We start from the raw sequence: 21600 nt of genomic DNA, 5'->3' as shown, positions 1-21600 counted from the left end.
GGCCCAGCAGGCCTTTTCCCTACCTAGCTGTACTGATGCTTAGAGATCTTCAAGGCCTGTTCGGAGACTTGTTTCAGAGACTCCGCTCTGTCTGCCTCTGGCTGGGGTTGTCCCAACGCTCCTGCCTCCTTGCCTGTCCCTCTCAGAGCATCATGTCTCTGTAGTTCCTAATGTAGTGGTGTCACATTCTCCACATGGCTTTTGTGTTTTGGTTTGGTTTTTTGAAACAAAGTAATTCTCTATACTTTAGGCTGACCTTGAACCCATAGCAACCCTGTCTCAGCCTTCTGAGTACTGGAGTTACAGGTGTGAGCCTCCACATGTGACTTTTAACAAGTATTTGTTTCTTGTTCAATGCCTCAGTTTCTCTAACAATAAAATAAGGACTAGTACTGTTCCTGTTTTATGCATGGAATTCTTAAAAAGGTGATGTGAGGAAACCGCATGCAGCACAGGACAGGGACTGAGAAAGCACTCAACAAGTTACCTACTGTTTGCAACTCTGTCAGCCTGCTGTTTTGCTGCATGTCCAGTCCCTAGACTCGCCCATGTATGTCGTGGGACTGCATGTGTCCTTGGCTACTGTAATTCAGGCACAAACTCGGACTCTTCAGACCGCAAAGCCTGTCCTCACAGTTCTGAGGCTGCGAGTCTAACTTCCTGCAGTGTCATGGCTTCTTAGGAGGCAAGAGAAACACTCTGTTCCTTCCCTCTCTTTGTTTCTGGTGACTGCTGGTATTCCTTGACTTATTTAGGGTTCTTAACTACACAAGTATGCATGCATGTATGTCTCTAGCCTGCAGCTTACCAAGTAGGCTAAACCGGATGGCCAACAGGCCCCCAGGATCATATCTCTCTCTCTCTCTCTCTCTCTCTCTCTCTCTCTCTCTCTCTCTCTCTCTCTCTCTCTCTCTCTCTCTCTCTCTCTCTCTCTCTCCCTCTCTCCTTCCCCCCTCCAGCTCTGTAATTCCTAGTGATTCCTAGTGCACCACCACACCCAGTTTTACCACGGGTTTTAGGAATCAAACTCGGATCCCTATTCTTGCTGGGCAAGCACTTTACAGGCTGAGATATCTTTCCAGCCTGGACTTGGTACCTTTAGGTGGCCATTTTGTAATACTCAGATTCACATCCATTCTATCCATCCAGAGTTCATTCGCCATAACCCCTCATCTCACCCCGACCAAGTCTGAACCCCGTTCTCTTGGCCCGCGCTCCCTTTATTCCTCAGAAGAATGTGCCACACAGCTGTGGCAGCGGCAGTCTCACCACACAGCCATGGCGGCGGCAGTCTCACCAGGCCTGTGACTGTCTATGCTATGGGAGCCATTTCCCTTTCCCTGGATTTGCTTTGGGTTTTGTTGCTGCTGCAGTTTTCAGGAGAGGGGTTCTTAGACTTTGTTTGATTCTTTATAGGGTTTGTTTGCTTCAGAATAGGGTTCTGCTATATAACATAGACTAGCCTGAACCTGGAAAATTCCAGTCGTGTCCTCCCGGTGCTGGGATTATAGACATGTGCCACCACACCCAGCTGCCTGTCACACTCTGAAGTTTTTACTGCTGAGTATTTTGCCAGCATGTTCTCTGACTCGGAACCTTTGACATTAACCCATTAACCCATAGCTGTGACTGATAGCACCTACCTTTTCTGGTGCTTGTGATGGGCTCGGTGTGGTTCGTGAGTCTAACCAGACCCCCACAGTAGCCTTTGAGGAGGGATAAGGCGGTTTAAGGAGGAGACAGCGCTTGAGTTTGGTGTTGGCAGATGAATGAAGTAGAGTGGATTCCGCTCAGAATCCCGAGAATCAGCTCATAACCCATGGCCGGAAATGGAACATATGATTGTGGGACTCTCAGGAAGGAGCAAAAGAAAAAGAATGCAGCAAGTCACATAGCCAGCTAGCCCTTGGCACACCTGCCAGAAAGAGTATCCAGAGTATAACATGGAGCACATCTGCCTCACAGAAGCGCATGTCACCTCCTTGGCAGACACTCCCTCCAACTTAAGACTTCTGCATTCACTAAGGTGGCTGATTCTTGCCCACAGTCTCCGGGACAGAACACACTGTTTCCTGGGCTTTAGGGATTCTAGACTAAAGGTTAAGACGTCCTGGTCCTCGTGGCTGGTATGTGAGAAGCCAGTGTGGCTGAGGGCTTGCCCTCCTCACCCTGTCCACAGGCTGCCTTGCCTTCTTGTGGCATAGGATGGGTGGCTGCAAAGGGGCAGGAGAGTGAGAATCTGGCTGGCCCTCCTCCCCGCCACTGCTGTCTCTTTGCTTGAGAATCAGAGGCCTGGTGGAGGCAGTGTCCTTGCCAGAGGTAAGGACCGTCCAACCCAGCCCCACCCACTGCCATGCCTCCTTGTCCCCTGTAGCAGCACTCTGCTGTGTCCAGCCTCTTCCCAGCTCGGGAACCCTTCCAGGCATTCTTCCTGCCAGCACTAATGTCCCCAGTGCCCAGAATAGCCGGTGCATCACATGACTGAAGTTCAGCCATCTGTCTCAGGAGACTTCTCAGGCAAGCTTGAGATGGGCAAGCAAGGGCAAGCGTAAGATCTGTGGGAAGCCCATAGCCCTTGAACTTCACCCTTCTACCTTACCGGCTTTCAAACAAACCTATGTGTATCTTAGCACGTACATGTAACTGATACGAAAATGAGGACAGGACCTGCTGCATTAGTTACCTTCGGGAATCACCTCTGACCACTGAGACCCAAAGTTCATGTGCTTTTTTTTGTATCTTACAGTCAAAAGGCCTCTGGGTTAAGATTCCCACTTGTTCCTCTCCTATAAATCTTTTTAAATATAAAACAGATAACTTTTCCAGTCATTTTTATTCTGAGCGTTCATATTCATCCCATAAGATACAGTGACATCACCCCAGTTTCCTGGCAAGGAAATGAAGCACAGAGAAGTTAAATTACTTGCTTTAGATCACAGATTGATAACTTCAGAAGGGACATTTGAGCTCACTTCCGAATTTATGACCCGCATCCTACTTCACTGTTCAAAAGATCCCTGCAGCCTGCGTGCTGCTTGTGACAAGCTCGGAATTCCAGCCCACGGCTTCTAGGCTGAATGTGAGTAACTCGGAGAACTGGCCACAGTTTCTCCAGTTACCTGCCCGGCAGTTGAATGCAGCCTTCTTACTGCCTCTGTCTGGCATACCCAGAACTTTTCCAAGCAGCAAGTTCAGGCTGCACAGTCGGAGAGGAAAGGGTTAAGCCTTCTGTGCTTTTTCACCTTCTCTTTGCAGGACTATCTTTCAGAGTCTTGCTGAACCTCCTTTCTTCTACTCACACCCTTGCCAACCTTGCCTTGCTGACAGGGTTCATGCCTGTGCACTGTAGATGGCTTCCCTCCCATCCAGGACTGAAAAGTCCCACTCTGAGAAAGCCTGATGGCCCTGTCTGTCTGCAGCAGGAGCCATCAGTTACTCTGTTGCAGACCCTGTGTAGGAAGTAGGATTTCAAAGGCAGGGAAAGAGCTACTGTCACAGGGCACTGACCTGTAGACTGTGTCAGCATAGTGCAGTGCCGAATAATTGAGGACAGTGCCCACAGCCCTAGCCTTTTGTCGAACTCTGTCTGTTGTAATGGGTACAATTGTTACTCCTATTGTGAGAGTAAGGAGACGGAGATTCAGCAGAAAGAGCAACATCCTCCAAGCTCAATCCGGATCAGTGGTCCACCTGAAATTCAAAACTGGACTTGTACGGCTCCCAAATCTGCACCCTTAGTTTGTTCCCAGAAGAGGGTAGGGGATCAAGTCAGCCAGGAGGATGTTCTTTGGATATATAAGAATTGGCCAAGAGTTGGGGGAGGGTAGCCAAAGAAGTGAGAATTCTTAGCATCCAGGCCTTAGGGGTGGGCACTGCCAGCATGCCCTGATGCTCATCTGTGCAGTAAGAGAGAATAACCACAGTGGAGCCGGGGACCTTCTCTTGCTGCTGTCACAGTCCCTTCTCTGTAGTTGAATTAAATACTCATTTGTTGGAAATGGCTTCACATAGAAAAGGAATTAGTGGGAACACCAGCTAATTTCCCCCAAAGTTCTGTTGTTGTGGCTCACAGAAAGGCTTGGTATCCAGGACTGTGGGCTCAGCACGGAATACAGTGCTGAGGAAACTCTTGCCTTGAAGGAGATCCCCACTGAAGGGTTCTTGAGAGTTGCCAGGGAAGGCCTCTCTCTGTATTAGGCCGTGTGCTGCTGAACATGCATCAAAGGTTAAAGAGCATCTCATCACCGTTAACCAGTATTCAGTTGGCAAGTTAAAGGCGCTTCCTGTCTCATTGTTCCGGCATTACAGAACATTCTGCCCAAGTGGTCTGGTTTCACCTCAACTAGTCTCTCCTGATGGGATAGTTTTGTTTAGACCGAGGAGAGAGTAGGTCTTCAGAGTTTAGACTCTGGAGAGGGCCCCTGGCTGAGTATCTCAGCTGGCCCTTCACCTGCTGTTTCCCCTTGGGTCTTTGTTTCTGTCTGTATGCAGATTGAAAGAGGCGATTATGTTATTTCTCATAAGCATGATTACCTACAGATATTTGGCAAATACTATGCTTGTGGTAAGTACTCCATGAATGGTTGGTGATGTCATCTGTTCTTCTCTCAGGGTATCCCGAGAGGTTGTGCAGAGCACACGGCTATGCTCAGGATTCTTGGCTTCACCATAGCTATGGAACCCGCAGCGATTCATGAGAACTAAGTCTCTCATTTTGTCTTCTTTAGAAGAGGGCTAGAATGCCAGTCTCTCATGTTATGCAGAATGGCAGCTGACAGGAGAAAACATTTGACATATGTTGTGCTGTACCATGAGACTCATCGAAATGGTTACTACTTTCTTGTGCCTGAATTTCTATAAGAAGTCTGAGGCCCAGCTCTGACGTGCACTTGTCCGGCTGCACAGTGTTCACAGAAGGCCCCACTTAGTGCTAACCAGTCCTGCCCACCTGCACAAAGTGCACCTCTGTCCTCCTGGGTTCTGCTAGTTTAGATGCTGCCCCAGTAGAAATTCTTCTCCCTCTTCCACATGCCATGTCCTAGCTCACCAGCTGGGTTTTTAGATAACTGTTTCTTCATTTTTCATAGCGCCCTGCCTAGCTCTATCCTATTCCACAGTACTAAATCATTCCTTTATGTAAATTCCCCAAGCCAGATCCTAAGCAGCCACACTGTCTTAGCTTCTGTTCTTGTTCTGCATTAATGCCTTACACATAACATATAGGTGCTAAACAGTTTTTATACTGAGTAGATATCCATGCAGGCGCCCATGGTGTTACTGTCAGCAACACACCCACACATGGGCCTCACTTGTGAGTTGAGTGTGTGATCCCTACCTGGTAACTGCCTCTAGACCAGCAGCTATGAGTCTCTACCTCTCTGAAAAACCTCTATCTCAAAAAAAATATTCACACTATAATTCATAACAGTAACAAAATACAGTTAGAAAGTAGCAGTGGAAGTAATTTTATGATCTGGAATCACCATAACATTAGAAACTGTACTAAAAGGTCACAGCATTAGGAAGGTTAAGAACCAAAGTGTGGGACAGAGACAGAAGGAAAGGCCATCGAGAGACTGCTCCACAGGGGGATCCAACCCATATACAGTTACCAAACCCAGACACTATTGTGGTTACTAACAAGTGCTTGCTGACAGGAGCCTGATACAGCTGTCTCCTGAGAGGCTCTGCCAATAACTAACAAATACAGAGGGGATGCTCTCAGCCAACCATTGGACTGAACATAGGGTCCCCAATGGAAGAACTAGAGAAAGGACCCAAGGAGCTGAGGGGTTTGCAGCCCCATAGGCGGAACAACAATATGAATCAACCAGTACCCCCAGAACTCCCAGGAACCTAACCTCCAACCAAAGAGTACACATGGAGGAACCCATGTTTCCAGATGCATATGTAGCAAAAGATGGCTTTGTCGGACATCAATGAGAGGAGAGGCTCTGTGCCCCAATGTAGGGGGAATCCCAGGAAAGGGAAGTGGGAGAGGGTGGGTTAGTGAGCGGGTTAGGGAACAGGGGAGGGGGGATGGGACAGGGGGTTTTTGGAGGGGAAATAAGGAAAGGGGATAACATTTGAAATATAAATAAAGAAAATAGCTAATTAAAAAAAAGAGCCACTGTTCTAGATGAAGTTGATGTTTTATTGATTTTATCTGTTCTTCCAGACCTAGGACCAGATCCTTAGCCACTAGACATTAGCAAGTTCCTATGATCTTAGAAACCTACCGGGAGGCAGGCTGCTCACCCTAGTTCTTGGCTAGCAGTAACAGCACCAGTCCAGACACCGTTTGGTTTTGTTTTAACACAGGAAGTACATGCTACTCTGATTTGGTTTGGATTTGGTTTGGTTTGTTTTTGTTTTTGTTTTTTTTTTTTTTTTTTGAGACAGGGTTTCTGTGTTGCCATGGCTGTCCTAGTACTCACTCTGTAGACCAGGCTGGCCTCAAACTCAGAAATCCGCCTGCCTCTGCCTCCCAGAGTGCTGGAATTACAGGCGTGCGCCACCACCGCCCGGCTTACATGCTACTCTGACTGAAGTCTTCTGATGCTTTTTGGAACCTTCAGGATGCCAGTTTGTTTTTCAATGTCTCTCATGTCCATGACTGAAGATATAACCTTTGACTTTCCTTGTAGGTAACGATGTGGGTCCATCATCTTCAAGTAAGACGGCAAACAAGTTTGAAGGGCTGTCTCAGCAAGCAAGGTGAGCCACCAGCCCTGCCGTCCTCTCCTGCTGTGCTCATGGTTGCTGTGGGCAGATTTACAGACTTTACCTGCCTTTGCAGCACTCCTCAGTGCAGCACCTGGCAGCATCAGTTAGGAAGGAACTGGGCGTCCTTGCTCAGGCTGCATGGTAGGTAGCTCCTGCTGGGCCCCAGTGGGCACCCTCGCCTGGAACAGACGTGTATTCATAGCCGTCTATCTCCCTGCGGTAACATCAGGAGTTCCCTAATTCCTGATGGTCACAGGGGCATAGAATGATCTGGACACCGTCAGGATGAGTCCTCTCTTTTTGTTGTTTTGTGAGACACAGTGTCACGCTATATAGTCTGTGTTGGCCTAGCCTTGTGGTACTCCTCTGCCTCAGTTTCTCAAAAACACTGGGTAATAGGCATAAGCCAGCATAACCAGCTCCTTTTTTCTTTCTTCTGCTTTTCTCTTCTTTTCTTTGAGAAAAAGGGGGGGGGGGCGGTTCTTACAGTGTAGCCCTGGCTGTCCTAGAACCGTGTATACCAGGCTGGCCTCAAACACACTGAGATCCACTTACCTCTCTGCCTTCCTAATGCTTAGATTAAATGTGCGCTACCATGCCTGGCCTATTTCTCACCTTTTAACTGAGCAAATTTTTTTAAGTCTAAAGAATTTTTTTAACATAAAAAGGAGACCTCCTCTGTGTGTGTGTGTGTGTGTGTGTGTGTGTGTGTTGAGGGGATGTTTCTTCTCCCTTCCATGCACTGAAGCAGGTACTTTGAGAACTTTCCTAAGCACACGGTTTTTTACCTGTCTTTTCTCTAGAAATTCAGTCAGGTTGCAGAGAACTTCCTCCACACCCAGCAAGAGAGAACCAGCTGCAGGTGGAGAAGGCTAGCTCTGAGTCTATAACAAAGATTACGTAAAAAAAAAAATGAATAGATAAAACCCCACTTCTTTTAGAACTCTCTCTCTCTCTCTTTTAGTCTCCAACCCAGTAAGATCAGCCAAATTACCGGAGTCCTATTTCAGAGCGTTTAAATGGTCGAACAGATGTCAGAGTGGCTCTCCATACCTTCACTTAACCTCCAGCCTTGGTTCATTCTTACTCTTTTTTCTGTAGCTGCAGTGGGACAGGTCATCTGCAGAGAAGACAGAGTGACTTAAAGTGCCCACAAAGTGTTTGAAACAGGATCAAGTTGCTATGAACTAGACCCATTCCCACCAACACCCACCCAAAGAACCCTGGAACACCAGATTTCATCTCACCCTTCCTAATGCTGCGACCTTTAATTCAGCTCCTCATATTGTGGTGACTCCAACCATAAAATTAGTTTTGTTGCTACTTCAGAGCTGTAATTTTGCTACTGTTATGAATTGTAATGTAAATATATGTGTTTTCTGATGGTATCAGGGCACCCCTGTGCAGTACTGGTACAGAGGCTTCCTGAAAGTTCTCTCTGATCCTCTAGGCTAAGGGTAACTGACCAAGCACCTGTGCCTCCCCAAGAGGATGCTAAGGCAAAACATGAGGAAAACAGTCAAGAATGGAAACAGGCCTGCTTCTATGCACTGTTTCTCATGTCCTGGAAGCTTCCTCTGAACTTGCCTGAGCTCGTGGGGGGGGGAGGGGAGCAGGTTAGAGGGTAGGGAATCAAAGAGCCAGGCAGAAAGGGGAACTCCTAGCATATCCTCTTTCTTTGACTCCTCTCGTTTGGTAGTTTAGGTCAGTAGAAAAAAAAAGAAAGGTCAGCCAACACCAGGGAACAGAGGACAAGGCCTGAGGTCCATGAGGGGTCCTCAGGGGTGCACGCCAGGTGTGAGAGTTCTTGCTCCTTGAATACAAGGTATTCTTTGAGACCCCTGAGGAGCACGCCAGCCTCTTGTGAAGGGGAAGTAGTGGCTTCCAGCTAGCAGATGTCACATTTGATTATTCAAACAACATGGTGCAGACTGGGACAGGGACTGAGGTGTTACTTCCCCTACTCATTTGCATGTCCTCCAAAGAGAGGCCACTACGGGCAGAGCCGGACCACCGCCAGAGAGATGTGCAGTCTGGTCTCTGGAAAGGAGGGTGAGGAGGACTGTCTGGGGAATGGCATGAGGTGAAGTGTGTCTGTGGGTGGCATCCAGCCTCACAGTGTGCACATGCCCAGACATGGTCACACATGGTCGCCTCCAAACAAAGCTTTCTAATGAGGGCCTTGCTTGGCCTTTCTCACCTTTCCGAGTCTTTCTCCTTCTGGGCCAGCCAACATATTAAAAAGGACTTCATAATGTTTTGTTAAATTATCTTTGCTATGATTAGAGGGGTGTGTGTGTGTGTGGTGTGTGTGTGTGAGAGACAGACAGACACAGAGCTAGAGATGTGAAAAGGCTCTACTGGGCTTGTGGAATTAAGAAGACAGGTTTTGTGGAGTCAGTTCTCTCCTTCTACTTCTCTGTGGGGTCTGGAGATTTGGCTGATGATGCCACACCTGTGCGGCCACACCTTTCCCCTCTGAGACACCTCTTCAGCCCCAGGAAAAAAGTTTGAGTCTTGGCATTGAATCTCACACCTTTAATCCCATCACTGAGAAGGCAGAGGCAGGTAGAGCTCTACATAGTGAGTTCCAGGCCCAGGCCAGCTGGGACAGCACAGTAAGATTAAGACCCTGTCTCCAAAAAAAAAAAAAAAATCTTTAAGATAATTTTGAAATGACTCTAATTAAGCTGAATCATCGGTCAATGTTGGAAAACGACATTTTTAGATTCTAAACAACTGTTACTTGTTCCTCAGCACCAGTTCTGCTAAGACTGCCCTTGGCCCGCGAGTGCTTCCTAAACTACCTCAGAAAGGTAAGACGACTCTTCTTTGTATTCACACGGTTATTAAAGTGTCACTACCTCTCCTGGGGACAGAGTATCCCTTTCGTTGGTTCATCTGCCCCAGGTGTCTGGAGCAGTGTGGAGAAAGTGCCCAACAAATATTTGTTAAACAAAGAAAGTAAAGCCTGAGTCTGTCAATATAGCAAACACTGTAGTTTCCTCACCCCTGTCAGTAGACACACCGCTCCCCCTCAGGTACTGCCGTCCCACTCACACGGTCTGAGACCTTGGACAAATGGCTCATTACCTTAACCCCCATGGAGCACTCATCTGTGGTGCTGAGGTTGTGTAAGGACAGGGTGAGGTCATGCTTCCGAGGGCCCCTCACAGGGCGGCAGCTCGGGCAGGCGGCCTTTCCTGGGACGGCATCTGCCCTGCAGAGCAGGGACACCTGTGCCGGGGAGCACAGGAAGCCAGTGTCTCCAGTGCTGCTGCCTTGCCAGGCGCACACTTGGCTCTCTGACCAAGTCTTCTCTAGCCCTGACCACGCTTTTCATTTGTAAAACGAAATGTTCAGCACAAATGGGTGCACAGAGAAAGCTCCGCCTGCCTGCCTTTAGAGCCATGAAGCCCCGTCTGAAGGGCCTGCTTCATTAGGTCTTGTGAAGGCCTCTGGCCAGCAGGCCTCTGTGTTGCATCTGGGAAATGCTCAGAGGAACGCTGATGGCTCCAGGTTGTCATTGCCTGTGCTCAGTGTCCACAGCAGAACCAGTCCCAGCTCAGTGCTTCAGGAGAAAGCAAACTCGAGCTTAATGTAGGGACATCAAAATGCACCACTCTCTGCATCTAGAGGCAGAGCTCTCTGTCAAATCACATATCCACAGTGGGGCTGTGCTCCCGCCACAGCGGCAGAGTCGCATGAGGCTACTGACTGGGGAGCAGGAAGGCTGGCTCCTCTGCTCACCCAGTCTGTCTATCTGTCTCAGTCAAAGTGGCGGTGGTTTTCAGACTGTGTCCTGAGTGCAGCCATAGTCTTTGGTGGCTCCTGGCACTTTTGCCCAGATTCTACCGTCTCTCATGATGACCACTGAATAATTCTACCTGCCTCGCTGCGCTGCTTGCTTCCCCAAGATTCAAACCCAGAGGATTCTTAGTCCTCCTGTGGCTGCTGCCACTCTCCTCTGTCTCTTCCACACCTCCCCATCCTCCTGATGCAGTGTGAGTCCAACAGAAAAAGCTCTCCCTGACATTCACCATCCTCCACTGCACTGTGCTCACTGGCTGACCCTGTGTGTGCTCTACTTTGGGACAGAGACTCCAGGAATAGTCACAATGCCAATCACTGACCATGACCTCACAGAGTCCCTCGCTGCCACTCCTCACAAGTGCCACCCTCCCTTAACACTGTCCTAAACAAACAAAAAGACCCAGTTTCTGCAGGGTACGAGCCAGACTGCACTGTAGCTCCTGGCGCCTTAGGCATCACTGTCCGGGTCTTCCATCCGAACATAGCCATGTTCACCAGCTCTCCCATCCCGATCTGTGCTCCCCAGAATAGCCACACTTTCTCTGTCAATATTTTCACTTTTGAAATTTCTCCATAACAAACTTGCTAAAAAATGCAAAAATAAAAGCCAGACTGTAGCGGAGCCTTCCAGGGGCTCTTCGTCTTCCACACTGAAGTGCGTTTGTTTCCCTGGTCTTTTGTCTGATTCCCTACTTAGTCATCCATTGTCATTCCACAGCAGATCCCAAACGCCATGTCAATTCATGAGTGTGCAAAATCTTCATAGCTTAAAAAATCAAAAATGTTCTTTCACCTCAATTGCTCATAAATGGGGTTTTTTAAAACAAATTATTTGAATAAGGAACAAAATAAAATATAGTCAGTCTGTTAAGTCTCTTAGGTTAAAGTACTTCTGTTTATTTTTATATGTATCATTGCTAAAATAAAGTTTCCTAGGCTGGTAGCCTTCTAAAGAACAGTGTCTTATTTAGGCTTACAATTCTGGAAGTGTCAAGTCTAGGAGCTGCATCGCTTGCTGCGATAGCCTGCCTTGTTGCTGACCTGGGAAGTCATATGGCTGAAGACAGGGATATGTGTATGTCTCTGCGCTCTGCTCTTATAAAGCCACCAGAATCCCGTCATGGGAGTTCCACCCTCATGACCTTGTCTCGCCCATGCTCCCTCAGAGCCCAGACGGCATTGCACATGTGCAGCTCGGGGAGACTCAAGTCACAGAAACTACAGTGCCCACATCATGCCATCAGTGCTTCCGAGCCCACGGCCTGCACCAGATCTGGGCCTTGCTCTGCACATCCCCAGTGTTCCTTTCCCGTGTGCCCCCACCTCTGGGTTTCTGGCAGCTGTAACCAGATGCAGATTCATGCTCTGGCAAAGCATTTTGAGTCACTCTCCATCATTCTACACAGAGAGGCTTGTAGCTGCTCTTACCATAACAAAGGCCCATTCCCTCAGCGGCAGCCTGAGTCCCACATGGCACACTGATGGTTTGGTCACACGTGGTTATTGTCAAAGCTGAGTCACTTTGTCACAGTTTCTTGACACCCGTGTTTCTCAGCACAGGCCCATGCGGCTCCTTCACCACGTCCTCCTTCTCTGCTCCCTCCACTCATCTTCAGAGCCACGGGCCCCAGGCCACCCTGGGTCCCAGGCCTGGGAGAGGGACAGAGCTAGTCTCGCTTTAACTTTGTCTTGGTTTTAAATTTTTATATTTATGAGTATGAGTCTTTTGCCTTTGTGTCCGTCTGTGCACCACGTGTGCGCAGTGCCCGTGGAAGCCTGAAGAGGCATTGGATCTGTGCAACAGGGGTTACAGACTGTTGTAAGCCGCCATGTGGGTGCAGGGACTCAAACCTGGATCCTCTGGAAGAGCAGCCAGTGCTCTTAAGGAGCCATCTCTCTAGCCCCTAGCTTTGCTCTCTGAGCCATGCCACACAGGGCAGCCCATGAAGCTTGGGTTCTCTGAGCTTCACGTTGTTAGAGAGGAGCATGGCCAGCCATTAGCAGAAGCACTCCCAGGAGCGCTGGACAGCAGAGGGCACCGAGGCATCCCCGCTCGTCCTTGGCCCTCTCCTCTGAGGATGCTCTTTCTAAGCACATCGCAGTGTGAGGGCAGCACCCTCGGTGTGTACGGCTCCTCGGGTACCTTCATGAGCACACACTAGTGCCCAGCTCCCATACCGAGAAAAGAGCCACAGTCACGAGACTACAGCCCTTATTTGACTGTTGTAAGCTACCATGTGGGTGCTGGGAATCAAACCTGGGTCCTCTGGGAGAGCAGCTCTCTTAACGAGAGCCCGACTTAGTAACAATGATAATGTCACCCCTGTAGAATACTGATACCAGTGATATCCTCACTGTAAATTCTTTTATTGACTAACTCATGTCATCCTCATGATCATCCTTTGAGACAAGAGTTTTAGATGTGAGGAAGTTGAAATTCAGAGAACTTGCAAAATTTGGCCAAAGTTATATACTGACAAGGTGTGTTACTATTGTATTGCTCTTGAAGAGACAGCATGCTGGCTCTTATAAAAGAAAGCAGTTACTTAGGGGTTTGCTTACAGTTTTAGAGGGTTAATTCATAATCATCAGCAGGAAGCACACAGGCATGGCGCTGGATTCGTAGCTGAGAGCTTTTACTGCTGGTTTGTAGGCAGCAGGCATAGAGAAAGAGACAGTGAGCCTGGCATGGGCTTTTGAAATTTCAGAGGACACACCTCCTCCAACAAGGCCATGCCTCCTAACCCTTCCTAACCAGTTCTAGTAACTGGGAACCAAGTGTTCAGTAGGAGCCTACGAGGGCCATTCTCAACTCACCACCATACCCAGTGAGTGAGCTAGAATGTCCTAAGAGTGTCACAAGTGGTACACTTCAAGTTCCTACATTGTTAGAAGGATGATTGTACAAAGTGGCATTTTCCAGATGTGGAGTAGGGTGCGGTGTTAGAGAATAGGAGACACTGACCTAGAAATGCCCAGGCTTGCGAAGTGGCAAAAGCAGTTTTAGACAACGCATAATATAGCATGTTCTTCAGTCCATGTATGTCGCTAGAGTTTAGCAGGGTGCCACTGCGCTGGGTGGGCAACCAAAGAGACCTCCTGCTCGTCCTGAGAGAGTCAGCCCAGCCAGAGGACTGAGCGGCACGCCCCTTCACAAGTAACTTTGTACTTTTGTTTGCTTGTTTGTTTTTTTGGTTTATCAGTAGGGTTACTCTGTGTAGCTGTACTTCTAATAAATTCAAATAACATGGCAAATGCTTTTGCTAAATAATATATTTAAAAAGTTATACTTATGGAAAAATACAGGAGATAGAAAGCTGGTGGCACACAGCTTTAATCCCAGCACTTGGGAGGCAGAGGCAGGTAAATCTTTGAGTTAGAGGCCAGCCTGGTCTACAGAGAGAGTTCCAGAACAGCCAGGGCCACACAGAAAAACAAAACAAAAACAACAACCTAGAAGGAAATACTTAAAATTTTTAAATGACTAAATTTATTGGTAGACTGACATACAAGGAAGTCTTCTTTTCATAAATCATATTGCTTGTTCTTTAACTCTGGATTGATGTGGTCAGCACACACTGACTTAGTGACAGCCCAGAGCCGTGAGCTGTAATGCAGAGCTTTCTCGGCTTCCGACTTTATCCTGGCCAGGCTCCTCCCCAGCACTCACTCGGGTTAGTACCCTGGACTGTGTCTGCCCTTTGTTCCACGACCGTGATGCCGCCCACCTTCATCCGCTCTGTGCCGTGACTCCTCTCTTGTCATTTCCCACAGTGGCACTACGGAAGACAGAGACCAGTCATCATCTCTCCCTGGATAGAGCCAACATCCCACCTGAGACTTTTCAGAAATCATCACAGTTGACAGAGTTACCCCAGAAGCCACCACTTGGAGAGCTGCCCCCGAAGCCTGGAGAGCTGCCCCCCAAGCCCCAGCTAGGCGACCTGCCCCCCAAACCCCAACTTTCAGACTTACCTCCCAAGCCCCAGATGAAGGACCTTCCCCCTAAGCCACAGCTGGGGGATCTGCTGGCAAAGTCCCAGGTTGGCGATGTCTCAGCCAAGGTGCAGCCACCCTCAGAGGTCACACAGAGGTCACACACCGGGGACCTGTCTCCCAACGTGCAGTCCAGAGATGCCATCCAGAAGCAAGCATCTGAGGACTCCAATGACCTCACGCCCACGCTGCCAGAGACTCCCGTACCACTGCCGAGAAAAATCAACACGGTGGGTGTGAGCTCAGGCTCCTCTCAGAGGCTGGGGCACCTCTTTCATGGTACTAGGAACTGGGCCCAGTGCTGTCTGTGGGCTCTGTATGCCAGCACTAAACAGCATCTTCAGACTGCAATTCCCTAGGCTGGGGGGAGGCCGCATGCTCCGCCATAGGAACAGAGCAGTGGCCTGCACTCACTCTCCCACCTACAGAAGCATCGGCAGTGGTGCGGAGCCTGGTAGGTATGGACATTTGGACCCCAGCTGTCATGCTTTGAGACCTGCCTTCAGTGCCTGCTGTAACTGCCTAGCTAGCAATGCCCTTCTATTCTCTGGATCTGATCCCTCAAGTCTAGAAAGGGCCTGTGTGATACTTGCACAGTGGCCCGTGAGCAGTGTCGTGGCCACACAGCATTCACTCAGCAATTGTACCTCTGACTCAGGAGCCTCGAGGGTTAAACTCACTCTTCCGAGACTCCGTCTCTGTCCCTGAATTCTGAATAGCTTCTGAGTGTATGTTCCTCACTGTGTCGTCCCACTGGAACCAGAGGGAAAGCCCCGGCGGGGTTTGGTAGCTCTCCTGTCACTCCTCTCACAGATTAAGGGAGAGAACCAAAACTCTTACTGCTGTGTGAGTCACCTCTGTTGGGTCACTTTATTATTCCAGTGCTGCACATCAGCACTAACGGTAAAGTGGCCATCCTCCCACGGACTGAGCCAGCACTGTCGACGGCTACTCTAGTCTTTCTGTTGTGCACAGAACTCCAGCTCCTGCTGCCCGCAGTGGTGACAGGAGTCCACTTATAGTTCCTTCCTATAAGAGAACACATTGCAGGCCTTCTCAGTCTCTCAGCGCTACAATGGAAGTCCGTCCACTGCCACCCATGGTTCCACCCATCTTCCAAGCACGCAAGCACACATGTCCCAACCCCTCCTCCAGGAGCCCAGGGAGGAACCAGGATCATCAGGAAAGCCAGAGAGAAGCCAGGGACAGAGGAAAAGACACTTGACCCAGAACTCTTTCTTACAGAGATAACTTGCTGTTCTTATTGCCAATAATCTAATTAACTGGGTGCTAAAATTATTCCTTAGAAGGTGTTGATTCTGTTTCCATCTTCCTGTCTTCAGAGAACTGGAATTTCAGCAAAAATGTACTGGTCAGAATCACAAGTGTGTAGACACAGGCTCTTCCCGGTCTCCCCTGGCCTGGCCTGGCCTGTTTTGCATGAGGCACTAGGAAATGCGCTGCACATTCATCCTGCAGAAGCTGCACATTTTGCTTTACGTTCTTTCCTTTTTTTTTTTTATAGCTTCTACTGTCATTTCTCTGCAAGCTGATGCTGGGGCAGGGTGGACAGAGGGAAGACAGATCGCTTCCCGAATTTTGAGAAAGCTGAGTTGTGGGTGCTATTGCATTGATTGCTCTCTGCCCAAAGTTAGCTGCTGATGCCAGCCAGAGGAGGACTGCTATTCCTGAGAGTGTACAGTACCCAGGAAGCATGTCATCTTCTACACAGACAGACACATGCACACACACAAATACACGAAGGCCCAGGCTACGCACAGAGAAGTCCCCTGGCTGGGTGACCACCTTGTGAAGAGTGCTGTTCTGTTTATCTGCTCTCCACTCAAACCTGTTCTTTTTTATTGCAGGGGAAAAATAAAGTGAGGCGTGTGAAGACCATTTATGACTGCCAGGCGGACAATGACGATGAGCTCACGTTTATTGAGGGGGAGGTGATCATTGTCACCGGGGAGGAGGACCAGGAGTGGTGGGTATGTACCTGCCTTTGTCTCTTTGACCCCTTTGTTTCTCTAGCCGCCACTCTTTAGGGGACTATGGCTTGGCAGGTGTGTGACTCACCCCACGGCCTTTCCCATCTGCCCCTCTGTCACTAAGTTTATGCCACAAAGAGACACTCTTACCTTGAAAATGGGCCAAGAACATTTATGTTACTTAACTGAGATGTCATGACAGCCTAGCTGTGTGTGTGTGTGTGTGTGTGTGTGTGTGTGTGTGTGTGTGTGTGTGTTTCTAATTGGTCAGTTACAGACTCAAGCTCAGGAGCTTGGGGCACAGTGCGTGGCCACAGACCTAACTCCAGGTCAGGCCTGGCTCTAGACGTGCACTGCTGCTCTCACCTCTGTTTCTGAGCCTGGAGGCAAGAGGCCAGGCCCCAGGCAAGCTCAGCCCTAAGGCAGTCCTCAGATCTTCAGTAAAGAGCACAGCGGCTTCCTCACACCACTCACTTGCACATGAGCACAATGCACCCTCAGCCTTCTTCTTCTGGGCCTGCGAGAACTGTAGGCTTTGCTCTGACTAAAGTAGTTTTCTCAGCACGGGGCGGGGTGGTTTTGCCACCCTATGTCCCTGGACACTGTCAGGACATGTTTTCATGATCAGGACCTGGGAGTTAGACTACGAGCATTCAACAAGTGAAAGCCACTGACAGTGCCCAGGGAAGCACCCCGGCAGAGCACATCAGTGGCGCTGAGGCCAAGCCACCCGAGGGTGTGTTTTTCCTGGGTCAGGATGAGCTGGGGATACTCAAAGGCCCTGTCCTGGCAGAACCGAGCCTGCTCCCAGTATACATGAAGAGGCCAGTTCAGGAGAGTGACTCAGTCTGAAGTCCCCCAGTGGTGTCAGTTACTAGTCCTAGGGACTTGAATTAAGCTCATCCTGTCTGTAATCCTGTTTCCCCTGGAGGTGGTAACATCTAGAGCTCATTCTTCTTCAGTCTATTAATGTTACTACAGTGGTCCACCAGTGACTATACCATAGTCACTGCTAAGAAGCCAGTGTCTCCCACCGAGACTCTTGGAAGAAAAAGGAACATTTTTATGACTTCAGAATGGTGCCTCGGGGAAATTCTACAAGCCATCAACCCACACTCATCCCAGTAAAGAGCTTTAAAATCCTCGTACTCAGGAGACCTGAGCACAGAACCAACTAAGATTGGTAGGAGAGAGGTAGGCCAGGTCCTACCACTAACTGCATTCCTCAGAGAGACCGGGACCACAGAGGCCTAGGTACAGTTCTTGAGTCCATAGCACAGCTTCCTGTCTCCTTCCCCGAGTTCCCGTCCGCCCTCTGCCCAGCTCTCTAGTGCACCCCTCTGTGTGTCCAGTGGGCGTTTACAACCAGTGCGCATGCTCTTGCTGTGCTTTCTATGGAAAAGGATGCTTTTCAGTGCAGGGAACCTTGATCCCCTGGAGGTAGTTAGGGAAGTTCTGCAGGTAACCGTGGCTTGCAGGTATACAATGTAAAACAGACCTCTGAGGACGGACATCTGCAGTAGCCAGCAGGCAGAGGGCCTTGCTGTGTGCACAGTTGTCCCTTTGTAATCTTAATCACACAAGCCTGTAGAGGAAGGTTTTTTTTTTTTTTTTTAAAAAAAAACAAGTTTTATAAGCAAGTGGTTTATCAAAGTTTGTCTGGGCTTATCCGTGGGATGACTGTGAACACCTGGCACCTGTGGAAGCCTTCCTCAGTAATTCCATCTCCACGCAGCACCATGGGAAGTGCTGACACCCCCATAAGGCCAAGGACTTGCTCTTGGTGCTGTTGCTTTGCCACACTGCCTATTACCAAACGCTGAAGTTGACCACAGGGTAGGGCGGGTGAGCTTGCTGCCACCCCAGGCCTACAGGCAGACAGAGGTGGGCTCTTACCCAGGACACCTGTCACTGGGTGCCACCTGCCATCTCCTGTCTAACTCCCCCTTTCTCTCTGCAGATTGGACATATTGAAGGACAGCCTGAAAGGAAGGGCGTCTTTCCAGTGTCCTTCGTTCACATCCTGTCTGACTAGCAAAAAGCAGAACCTTCTGTCCGTCCACACCCTTCATGCCAGACCGCTGCCTCCACGTAATCCTGTGTACAACATGTATATAGCTGCTGTTACAGACCAAGAACTCATGGAAGGGCCACTCAGGAGGGGGATATAGTATGTATTGTAAATATCCTGTGGTCTTCTGCCTTCACCAGTATTAGGGTAACCTCGGGACCTGGTGCGCCTTACCGGTTTGCCAAAGCCATCCTTGGCATCTAGCACTTACTTCTCTCTGTGCTGTCTGTGAGCAAACAAAAACCAGGAGTATAGGAACTGCTGGCTTTCCGGGGGAAGAGTCTCCAGCAGCCATTGAAGGGTGCAGTACTGACTCCTAACAACGCAGTATTCTCAGTGGCGTTACTGAACATGCAACATTAGCAGAGGTGGGTTCTGCGCTCCGGGTGGAACGTAAAGAGAGCCCCTGGCCGGCCGGCCTGTAGTCATCTGTGTACACAGTTTACAGCTACAAAAACCTACTTTGGTATTTATTACAGAAAAGTGTTGAGTTAATTGTGTTATTCCCTCCGCAAATACTCACTGACACAAAATCCTCTGCAGCATTTTCCAGCCCGTGCAGCCTCGTGCAAGCTTAGATGAGTGGATTTGTACATTCTATGGTGGGTGGCCACCCCTGAGCTATTACCTCATTATGCAAAAGTAACATATCCTTCATGACTATTTTGACAAAAGCATAAAACCACGTCTGATGAAGTCCAACTTTCAGGAACCAAGGACTGCCAGAAAATATCTGCCTCTACGTTATGCATGCATCTAGACGCTTACCCGAATTCTGCCTTTTATAAAGGAACAAACCGTATGAAGAAGTGAACTGTACGTTTTTAACCCTGATTGCCATTAAAGCAGAAGTTACGAGATTGCAGCAATGCTTGTTTCTGGTCACTCATTTGGCCTTTTCCAGAGTGTGTGCACATCGTGTTGACACAGCACCCACCCCAGCGGTGCTGAAAAGCATCTAAGGGGTCAGCTCGACATGATTCTCTTCATTTTGTTCTCCATTAAACCTCTACTATTCAAGTTGGAAAACCATAAAGTCGGTCGGTCCTTGCGTTTCCTCGTGCAGAATCCAGGTGCTGACACTTCGCTTTCTTTGTCGCCTCCCTCTTCTCTTCCTTAAAGTCCAACGCTAGAGGAATTTTCTTACCCTCAACTTAGCCAGTGAACACGTGCCCTTCAGGTCAGTTTATAACCGAGTTGTGGGACGCTGCTATGAATTGCACTGTGATAAAGCTCTCTGCAAGCCATCTCTGTCTCTGTCTGTCTGTTGTCTGTCTGTCTGTCTGTGTTGTTGCTTGTGTTTTTCTTTGTTTTAATTCTTCCCCCTCAGCCCATTCAGCACATTGCGTTTCTATCTTTGGCTTCAGAGTGAGTTTGGGGAAAGAATGCCGTAGATGTTTTACTCCTGGGTCCAGGGCTGTTGTGATTCTGAGGTGTGCTGTCATGCCGTGTCACATTTGGTTAAGTTCATTTTGGCCACAGCACAGAAGACAAATACTCTTAAACAAATAATTTTGGCAATGAATAGAACAAACAAACAAACAAACAAAAAACCCACCGATTTCACAGAAGCAGAGTTCCCACAAAGCCTGTGGGAAGAGCCCTGTCATAGCCACAGTGCTTGGTAAACACTCAGTTGTGCCTGAGCTGTGACAGTGAGAACTCTGAATAGCCACCCAAGAAGTAAACCTTGTACGAAAAACCTGCAGACGACGCTGTCTTCAGCTGTCACTGGGAGCTGATCTTGAGCACTTGGCTTTCACCGGGTCTGGGCCCCTGTGCTCCCACACACCAAACGCAGAAGCAAAAGGTGCCTGAGAGCACGCTGTGTGCCCAGCATCGCCCGGCAGCAGTGGTGCAGAGGCCGTAGCGGCTTCGGGAATGTGGCTGCCCCGTGTGCCATTCGGTTCACACATGCTTAAGACACACTGAAGTTGCATTGTGGAGGTCTAGACTGTCTTCAGATTTGGACATAAGCTGGTTTGTAAACAGACAAGCTCCATCTCTAAAAAGACAAGAGTTGTTCTTCTGCTGCAGGGACTTACACACATGTGTGTTCATACCTTTCTTCTCCGGCTTGTGTTGGTTTCCCATCAGGAATTTGAGTTTTCTTTACTCCACCGTACTGTGGGACATAGGAAAAACTAGGTAGGCATTCCTTTGGCAGTCTTGTTAAGTTTAAATCTGACCTTGTTCTGGAATGGGGTAAGCCACTATCTGCAGTTTTGTACATGACGTAATATTTTGAACGTATGCAGTCTTAAGAAAGAAAGATCAAATTCACTCCTTTTTCCCTCCCAGAAGGGAAAAATTATGTCTGCAAACAGTGTGTCTTATTTTCCTGTTGGACAGCAATTGTTACTTATTTTTTATTGCCTACTACTTGGACGTGATCCATAGGACCCCAGTCATGCCCGCCACTAGTTAAACCCCACATCCGTACGGGAGTCACCATGAAGCATCAGTACACTTCTTATTTCACATGTATTTAATGTGACAGTTTCTCAGTACTGTATGTGTTAATTTCTACTTTTTTAATATTTAAAATTGCTTTTAAATAAACATATTCTCAGTTGATCCCAAGCATCTGAAATCAGGCCATTTTGTGAGTTGTCCACTACTTTCTGACTGAAAACAAACAAATAAACAAATGATGTGGATTTCAGGCAGAGGCGGGAGAAGCATGAATCACTCTTGACATAACTCATTCTAGATAGCCTAACAGTGTGTGGCCTTCCAGGCCCGCCCGAGTGCCCCCTCACTCCCTCATGTGAACATGAAACAAACAACTGTTCATCCCAGATATGGCACTAAGGGCAGACCAGAAATTCCTCCAAGACTGTCTAGGTGAATCCCTGTGTGTAACTGGGGCTACTTACAGGAGTTTCCATGAGAGGTTACGCCTAGGGACATGGGCAGCTTATAGGCAGCTACACCTCTGAGAACTCTTAACACCTTGTCTCAGGGAAGGGAGGGGCCTTGTAAGACCCTCACCCAGCAAGC

At 48.7% G+C, this 21600-nt stretch overlaps 1 protein-coding gene across 5 annotated transcripts in view; it reads left to right on the top strand.

Annotated features, from left to right (window-relative positions):
* Positions 1–21180, top strand: part of Asap1 (ArfGAP with SH3 domain, ankyrin repeat and PH domain 1) — a 295049-nt gene extending 273869 nt beyond the window's left edge. For all 5 annotated transcript variants that reach the window (XM_052161438.1, XM_052161439.1, XM_052161436.1 and 2 more), the window contains 5 exons: positions 6648–6717; positions 9484–9542; positions 14314–14765; positions 16404–16526; positions 18487–21180. In XM_052161438.1, the coding sequence (XP_052017398.1) occupies positions 6648–6717; positions 9484–9542; positions 14314–14765; positions 16404–16526; positions 18487–18561 (779 nt within the window). In that variant the 3' untranslated portion in view covers positions 18562–21180. The remainder of the gene's footprint in view (positions 1–6647; positions 6718–9483; positions 9543–14313; positions 14766–16403; positions 16527–18486) is intronic.
* The last annotated feature ends 420 nt before the right edge of the window (positions 21181–21600 follow it).

This window comes from Apodemus sylvaticus, chromosome 17 (assembly GCF_947179515.1).
Source record: "Apodemus sylvaticus chromosome 17, mApoSyl1.1, whole genome shotgun sequence".
In the NCBI taxonomy this organism is placed as follows: domain Eukaryota; kingdom Metazoa; phylum Chordata; class Mammalia; order Rodentia; family Muridae; genus Apodemus; species Apodemus sylvaticus.
This window is presented reverse-complemented; position numbering and strand designations above follow the sequence as displayed.